The following is an 8,009-nucleotide window of genomic DNA, read 5'->3' as shown; positions in this document are numbered from 1 at the left end:
GAGAAGTGGATCTGAGGTCTTTTTCATACTTCCTGGAGATCTTTCCAAGCACTTGGGATTTCAACAGTCCTCTTCCTACAAATGCTTGCTTTCTTGCTGTTTATTTCTCACATGTTGAGTGTGAAAACTTGAGCTGAATTTCCACTTTGCTACCACGGCATACAATGTAACCTTGAGCAAGACTTTTTATCTTCTCTGGAGCACAGTTTCTCTCATGCTGCAGGGCTCACTGTGTGAATACAAGGGCCATTCCCAGCTACACAAATAGCTCCTGTGAACTGAGCAGTTAATCAGATGTCATCACAGCACATACTCAGAGTCAGCTCAGTCATAGTTCCCGCTTCATGGATGAGCAAACAGGCTGGGAGAGGTAAGTTGCTCAAGTGCATATAGCAAGTAACTAACAGAGCCTGGGATTGACTTCAAGGTATGCACTATTAATGGTTTTTCTGAATCTTGAGTTTCACAGACTGTCCTTACATGGGGCCTGGGAGGCATTCATTCCACAAATACAAATTGAGGACCAGCCATGGGTCAGCCCCTTGCCCCTGCAACATCTCCACCCCAAACATCAAGTAAGTCCTGTTGTTACTGCAGTTTAGAGGAGAGGGAACTGAGGCTTGGAATGAAGGAACTGATTGAGATCACCCAGTGAGCTAGTGGCAAGCTGGGGCCAGCTCTTTCTGGCCCCAGAGGCCCTGATTTAAACTGTACAAACTGAGTCAAGAATAGGAAGCACCATATAAGGTTTTCGTGAGGAGGTGCCACATGTTTGCACTACGAAGGTCCTCTCTGAATCCTTCCCACCCCTGTCTTTCAGGCTCTGTGCTGCCCTCTGATCCTCAGCACCGTGATCTGCTGATGGCCTCCTGTCCTCAGTGACTCAACAATTCAATCAAAATCTATCAGTATCCATGACTGGGCATTGGGAGGGAATAGGGAGGCAACAGTCCTGTTTCAGTTGGTCACCATGCATTGGAGAAGAGGGTAAAGAGAGAGGAATTAGGGAGGGGAGACAGGAGAATAGAGAGGCCTGGGGTCATCCAAGGTCAAGGGCACAGGTAGAAGGCATGTGGCGGGGTAAGGGACAGGAAGAGAATTTGGCCAGGCATGGGGTCCACAGAGGCAGGTGGCCCACTCTTCATCTTGGGGCTAGTGGTCCTCCTCCTACCCGCCACCTGGCCACCACCCTATCCTACACCCCTGCCCCCAGGCAGTAGGCAGGAACTAAGGACCTGGCGGGTGGTTCTGATTCCACCTTCTGCCCCCCTCCACCCACAGCTAAGTGGTTGTCAGGGCTGGTCAGAGGGTGGGCCATCTTAAGGGGCACCCATCAGCCCCATTTATTCCCCTCGATGAAACCCAGTCCAAGGAAAAGCAATGAGACCACTGAGCAAATGGAGCCTCAAGGCCTGATTCTTTGTTGACACCATGTTTCTGGGACACTACCCTAAAGAAGTTCTGGAACCCCTACTTTTGGTCTAAGTACCCAGAAACATCCTGGTCCCCTCCAGCACCTTTCTGGACCTCTCTTTTAGGGTCCAGGTGAGCTAAAGAAGCAGAAAGCCCACCTTCTCCTCATGAGAAGGGTCTGGGGCCCAGCCCACTCCCCACCACTGCCTTAGACTCTGAGCAGGCCTGGGTCCCTCACTCCGCTGTCCACCGGGTGTGGCAGTCTCCTTTAAGAGCACACTGGGGAGAGGGAGCTGCAGGAATCTCAAGGAATCTGACCAGTTCCTTCTGCCTGATAGTATTGTTGCCCTGGGCAGGCGGGGCCGCGGGCTTAAAAAACCGGAACCCACCTGGGCTGGACGCAGCCCTAGAAGCCTCCTCAGACCAGCCGGCTCTCAGGTGAGCTCAGGAGAAGCCTCTCAGGTGAGCAGGTTTCTGGTAGGACTTCAGGACTCCTAGGCAGAGGGATGGAGGTGGAGGGGTGGTCTGGGGTACCAGTCTGAGAAAGGGTATGATACCTGCCTAGGTATTCCCAGTAACAGATGCGTTTGGGGGTTTGGAGGACTGCCCTGTGAGCACCATCACGTGGAAGGTGGGTTGGGGGCTGGAGGAAACAGGAAGCAGTCTTTAGCTAAAGAGTAAAGAGGAGTTGCAACCCTCATGATCCAGGAATTCCAGGGTGATAGAAGGGGCAGGGAGAGACAGGCCAATGGAGGGCCCGGTTTACAAACTGCTCAAAGCCAAAAGACCCCCATGTTCCGAAGGAGCAGCTTAATAGTCCTGACTTCCTACTGCAAAAGGATCCATGTACTTGTGTAACATGTTTCAGTACTTATAATGTGCTTGGCACTATTGTTAGGCTCAACATATAGTAACTCATTCGATTCAAACATAACCTTAGGAGGTTGCTCTTATAATTATACTCATTTTTACAGGCACTGAAGCACAGACAGGTTAAGTAACCTAGCTGAGTCACACAGCTATTAAGTGCTGAGAGAGGAATTCTCCGGCTAGCTGGGCCCAACACGTAATAACTGGGGTTGGGATTTGGAACACTGACAATCCCTATGCCTGCCTGAGGCCAATAATAGGCAGAAAGCTGGGAGCATCTTATCTCAAGGACACAACCACCCTAGGGACTAATAAATGAAGACAGGAATAGTTCCCACCCTAAGGAGAAAGAAGGGGCCATGTCCCAGCCACCAGGCACTTTCCTGCTAACAGCAATCTGTACTCTGAGAGTGGAATTTGAGGCTACCTGGAGTATGGTCCTTGGCCAGGGCTGGGGTGGGATGCATTTGCCTGCACCCAGTATCTGCCCCCAACTCCTCTGCTTTCCCTGTCCCACCACTCACTCAGAGGAGTTCTGGGCATGCCCTATGTGTGCGCGCTCAGTCGTGTCTGACTCTGCGACCACATGGACTGTAGCCCACCAGGTTCTTCTGTCCATGGGATTTCCCAGGCAAGAATACTGGAGTGGGTTGCCATTTCCTCCTCCAGGAGATCTTCCCAACCAAGGGATCAAATCCACATCTTCTACATTGGCAGGAGGGTTCTTTACCACTGCACCCCCTCGGAAGTCCAGGCATGCCCTAGCTGGAGGCTGTCTTGGACTTCAGCCTGGTATTGCCCCAGGCCCAGATCTTTGGAAACAATACCTCAAGTCCTTTGGGCTGGGGGTCAGGAAGGCAGGCACCAAAGCCTGAGTTACAGCAGTCGCCCTCCTCCTGAAGGTGTGTCAGGCATCTGATGACCAGATTTTAACAAAACAGACCTCATATGGCACTTACTACTGGGTTGGCCAGAAAGTTTGTTTGAGTTTTTCCATCAGATGATACAGAAAAACCTGAACAAATTTCTTGGGCAACCCACTATGTGCAGGCATCGCTCTGCAGCTGTATTAGAGCCGCAGTATTACAAGTATTAGAGGTATTACTATTATTAACTCTAGACAAGGACACAGAAATTAGTACTTTCTCATGTCTACCCCACAAGCAGCCTTGAGATTTGTGCCACTGGGCTCCATGAGTGTGGGGCTGGTCGGGGCTGTCTGACCCCAGCCTGCTCTCTTCTCCTGCAGACCGGTCCTGCGTGCTGCTGTGTCATGGAGGGCGTGACCCGGGCCCTTCTCCTCCTGTTGGCTGGTGAGTCCTCCCAGAGGCAACCCTGCTGCCACTCACTCCCCTACCAAGGCTGTGAAAACCAGGACAGCACCTCATAAAGGGCACCTGACGTTGAATAAATGGGTTTTCATTTAGACTGCTAACTAAAACATAAAGGAAGTATTGAGTTGGCCAAAAGGTTTGTTCGGGTTTTCCGTAGATCTTACAACCCAAACGAACTTTTTGGCCAACCTGATTACAGTAAGGTAGATGTTCCCAACATTATCCTGAATCATGGAACTTTGGGAAACTGTAATCACCTGTTGGCAAGAAGAGACCAGTGTTCCCTACTTCTTTAGGAGGCAGACCATTAGCCAGGATCTGGGTAGGAAGCTTTTCAGGAGAGGGTAAAGATACCAACACACCATCCCATTTTGAGTATAAGAAAGAATAACAGGAAGCCTGAGAAATAGCAGGACGGGCTGGGATGGGGGAGCGGGACACAAAGGACAGAAAATAGAAGACAAAATTCCAGGTCTGTTTGTTTGGGTTGGGGAAGGTATGAGGAGGGGAATCAGTGACCTTAGGGTCCCCCCACCCCCTGCTCTGGTGCCCCAAGCAAGGCTGGTTGATCTTTTGCCTCCGAACTGGGGTCCTGCCTGCTGATTCATTTTGAGACCAGTATCATGAATTAACACCCAGTCCCTCTGCTTCTCTCACCCAGGACTGCCTGTCTTGGATGCCAGTGACGTGGTTGGTGAGTGAGGCCCTAAACTGCTCTGCTGGCCCTGTCCCCACATTTTCTCTCTAAGACCCCACATCTTGCCTCCTGGTTCTGGTTATTTTTTTTTTTTTTTTCCTTTCCTGCAGATAAAGACAGTCCCTTCTACTATGGTAAGAGCTGATATCCCTTGCCCCTGACCCCTACCCTTGCCTATGCTAGACCCCTTTGCTAGAGTTGGTAAGGGGTAATGTGGAGCCCAGTGTAGACAGAGCGGGGCTTGAGGGAGTGGGCAAGGAGGGGCAGAATGAGGATGAGACTGGAAATTAAAGAATCAGAGTGTTGGATCAAAAGAACGACAGACCAACATGTAACGTCATCTTTGGGAGAACTTCCCTCCAGCAAGGAGGTAAGGGGCCTGCAAGATGTTTAGGAAGACTCCTGGGAAAGTGGCTGAAGGCAGCTGGCTGATCTCCTTCCTTTCACTCTCTCTTCACTTGCCTTCCCCAGGACCAGCTCCTTGCTGCCCTACAACCCCCGCAAGCAAGTGTCCTCTCCTTCTGCCTGCCACTGTCCCCCACACACCCTCATCTTCCCTGGGTCTCAGCTCAAATGCCACCTTTCAGCAAAGCCTTCCTTGATCACTCTTCAAAGCCTCTTCTTTTTCTATGCATTTCTGCTTGATTTTTCTTCCTAGTACTTGTTCCCACCAGATATGACATGATGTATTTATGAGTTTGTCCTGCTTGTTGACTGGAATTTAAGTGCGTCTGCATAAGCAGGTGTGCATAACTATCTGTTGAATGAGTGGGGTGGAGCCAGGCTGATGCCAGCCCACTCTCCATTCCTCTAGACTGGGAAGGCCTGCAGCTGGGCGGGATGATCTGTGCAGGCCTCATGTGCATCGCTGGACTCTTGTTTGCCCTGAGTGAGCAGTGGGACTAGCAGGGTCGGGTGGATGTGGGGAGCAGGCGGGAGGAGGGTGGCCCAGGCTCTCTGGGCTCTTTGCACTGGCTGTGTCTTCCCTCACAGGTGGCAAATGCAAATGCAAGAACAAGCAGAAGCACGGGTGAGACAGGGCCCTGTTTTGTGTCCTTTGAGCTAGGCAGAGCAATTTGGGCATAATGTCCTACAATTTGGAAAAAGAGGACAGAGTCCTGGCTGTCCCTGGGTTTGCAGTAGAATTTGTTATTCACAGATAATCAACCCTGAGGGGGCCTCCGTCAGAGAAAGCTCTGACCCTTCGTACTGTTTAAATTGCTACCAGGAATCTTGGTGGGGGAAAAGGACAGAAAGTTTGAGGATGCTAATCTGATATGTTCCTTTCGCAGCTCCTTACCTGAGAAAGCTGTTCCACTCCTCATTCCAGGTGAGATGGACTTCTTTGAGAGCCTTCCTGGCACTCAGGCAGTACAGCCATATAATTTGAGGATTAATACATGTTATGCTGTGTGTAAGGCAGGACTGTCCTGAACCAGTCAGCTTTGGGGATGCCTAAGGCTGAGGATGTGTCTATGGAGTTTGTGAGGACCTGACCCCACATTCTCTCCACAGGCTCTGCCAGTACCTGCTGAGCACAGGATCGGTTTCATGACCTTCTCTGCACCGGCTCCCATACTGTCCCCTTCCCCTTGGGGGCCTTACCCACTCAGGATGGCTTTTCTCTCTGTTGGTGGGCCCTGAGGCTCCCTTCTGATCAAAAGGCTGTCCAGAGCTTATTTCTATATTAAATTTCTCTCCCCCTCTGATGGACTTATGACCTTCTGTGGGTCTGGTTGGGGATGGGCAGGTTGGGACAAGACAATAAAATCTTGCTCAGAAAAGTCCAGACCACTCAGCTGGGGTGGGGTGGGGGATGTCCCATGGATGGCTGATGCATCTTGTGGCTGCATGTTTGTCCTGAAGCCCATTCCCAGCATTACCCAGCCCCCCACTTTGAGGACCTCCTAATTGATCTCCTGCCTCATCCATGCACCACACAAGACACTTCAACATTATATCAAAGAACATCACTATTTCCACACCTTGCCTGAAGACCTTAGAAGTCCCTGTGACCCAGATCCCCATGACTTCCTGTAACCTAGAATGATCCCCAGTGGTTTGCCCTCTGCTAAGATCCCAGCTCACCCAGTGTGTTCACACAATCCAGGAAATGCAGTTCTTCCTTCACTGACTCAGCCCAGTAAAACCTTTTATAACCCTTAGAGCAACCCATGGACCCTTCCCCTTACTCCAGGTAATGTCCTGTGAGACCTTACTATGAGCAACATCCCAAGAAGCCCTGCAGAGTGCATTTCAGAACCCAAAACCATCCATTGCCACTCTGGGTCTCAGTATGTGCAAAGTCCATTCCTGGAATACCTTATTGAGAGGCCCCAGCATGCATGGCATAGGGCTGGGGAAATGGCTTTTCTATCTTAGCAGCCTGTTCATCTGCAGCCTCACCCCTCTTGCCGACCTCCATACCCTAAGTTGGAAGGAGCTGAGGCCTACCCTGCCCAGCCCCTGCTCCTGGCAGAAACCCTGGGGTGGAGACAGGCCAGGGCAGCAGTGGTCTGCCCTGTGCCTGCCAGGCAGTGGCTCACAACCTGGGTCTGAATCTGGGCTGATGGGGCAGCCACCTGCCTTGATATTGCTTCAAGCCACCTCAACTGGCGGCATGGAGTGCATGCTGTTGTGTCTGACTCTTTGCGATCCCATGGACTGTAGCCCGCCAGGCTCCACTGTCCATGGGATTTTTCGGGCAAGACTATCTGGAGTGGGTTACCGTTTCCTCCTCCTGGGGATCTTGCCAACCTAGTGATCCAACCCAAGTCTCTTGGGGATCTTGCTTTGGCAGGCAGTTTCTTTACCACTGCACCACCTGGGAAGCCCCACCTCTACTGGTGACCTGCTCCAAACCTTCCATTTCCAGGGTGTTGGTACCAGATCCTCTGGAAAGTATACTGTGTCCAAGACCTGTGGGCTGGGGTTAGGGTGCCAGCACAAGGGATTCTAGAGGCTGAGGAGTCCGGCTTCTGGTCTCCAGCCCTCCCAGGTCCTGAGGTCTAAAAATGATCTGTTTAGGGCCCTTGATCAGGATACATAAGCAGGGTGAGGGAACGGTTCGAAGGCTGGCCCAGAGCTACAGCCATTACTCCAAGAACCTGAGTGGAACTCGGAATACCTGGCTGAAATTGGAGCCATTCACTGTCCAAGGTGAGTAGAGGAGCCCTAGTAGGGTGTTATGGGCGTGGACAGCTGTGCCAAGCTCATCACCCACCCAGACAAGATCCTTTTTTTTTTTTTTTTTTTTTAAGGCCTCAGCATTAGGAGTCGGATAGACATCATGAAATAAGTAAAATGAGTGTGCTGCAGAGGCCCGGGTGCCTGGGCAGCGATGGGTGATGTGGTCAAGTCATGAAGTGACACACGTTTGAAGATGAATCTTCAAAGGTCAAAGTGGAAAGGGGCCAGTCGCGCAAACATCTTTCCTGGTAGAGGGAACTTTGGCCTTTTTGTTTTTTGAGGACCAGAGCAAAGTCACCGTGACTGGTACATAGGCGAGAACCCCCGCCAAATCCTGAGTAGAAATTCTAAGAGATCCGCAGCTGCGTAGGCAGCGGGACCAGGAAGAAGGCAGGGCGCAGGCGCGCCCAGGGGAGGGAAGAGCCCTGACGCGACATCATCTGCCCAAAGGCGATTTCCGGCCCCGCCTTTCCGTTTTGGGGAGTGGGCCACTCCTTGAACGCTGG

At 51.5% G+C, this 8,009-nt stretch overlaps 1 protein-coding gene across 4 annotated transcripts; it reads left to right on the top strand.

The window, feature by feature from the left end:
* Positions 1-333: 333 nt before the first annotated feature.
* Positions 334-6,027, top strand: LOC122446555 (FXYD domain-containing ion transport regulator 4-like). 4 transcript variants are annotated; one of them, XM_043476944.1, is made up of 11 exons: positions 356-370; positions 470-575; positions 821-987; positions 1,752-1,851; positions 3,533-3,596; positions 4,279-4,311; positions 4,425-4,448; positions 5,129-5,203; positions 5,308-5,344; positions 5,607-5,644; positions 5,830-6,027. In XM_043476944.1, exons 3-11 carry the CDS (start codon positions 971-973, stop codon positions 5,847-5,849), a joined length of 408 nt encoding a protein of 135 aa, XP_043332879.1. In that variant the 5' UTR covers positions 356-370; positions 470-575; positions 821-970; the 3' UTR covers positions 5,850-6,027. The 4 variants fall into 4 exon arrangements, with proteins under 4 accessions (XP_043332876.1, XP_043332879.1, XP_043332877.1 ...); XM_043476941.1 differs by lacking the exon at positions 821-987 and having other exon boundaries at positions 334-370; positions 1,770-1,875; XM_043476942.1 differs by lacking the exon at positions 356-370 and having other exon boundaries at positions 1,752-1,875.
* The last annotated feature ends 1,982 nt before the right edge of the window (positions 6,028-8,009 follow it).

Source organism: Cervus canadensis, chromosome 8 (assembly GCF_019320065.1).
Source record: "Cervus canadensis isolate Bull #8, Minnesota chromosome 8, ASM1932006v1, whole genome shotgun sequence".
Lineage (NCBI taxonomy): Eukaryota > Metazoa > Chordata > Mammalia > Artiodactyla > Cervidae > Cervus > Cervus canadensis.
This window is presented reverse-complemented; position numbering and strand designations above follow the sequence as displayed.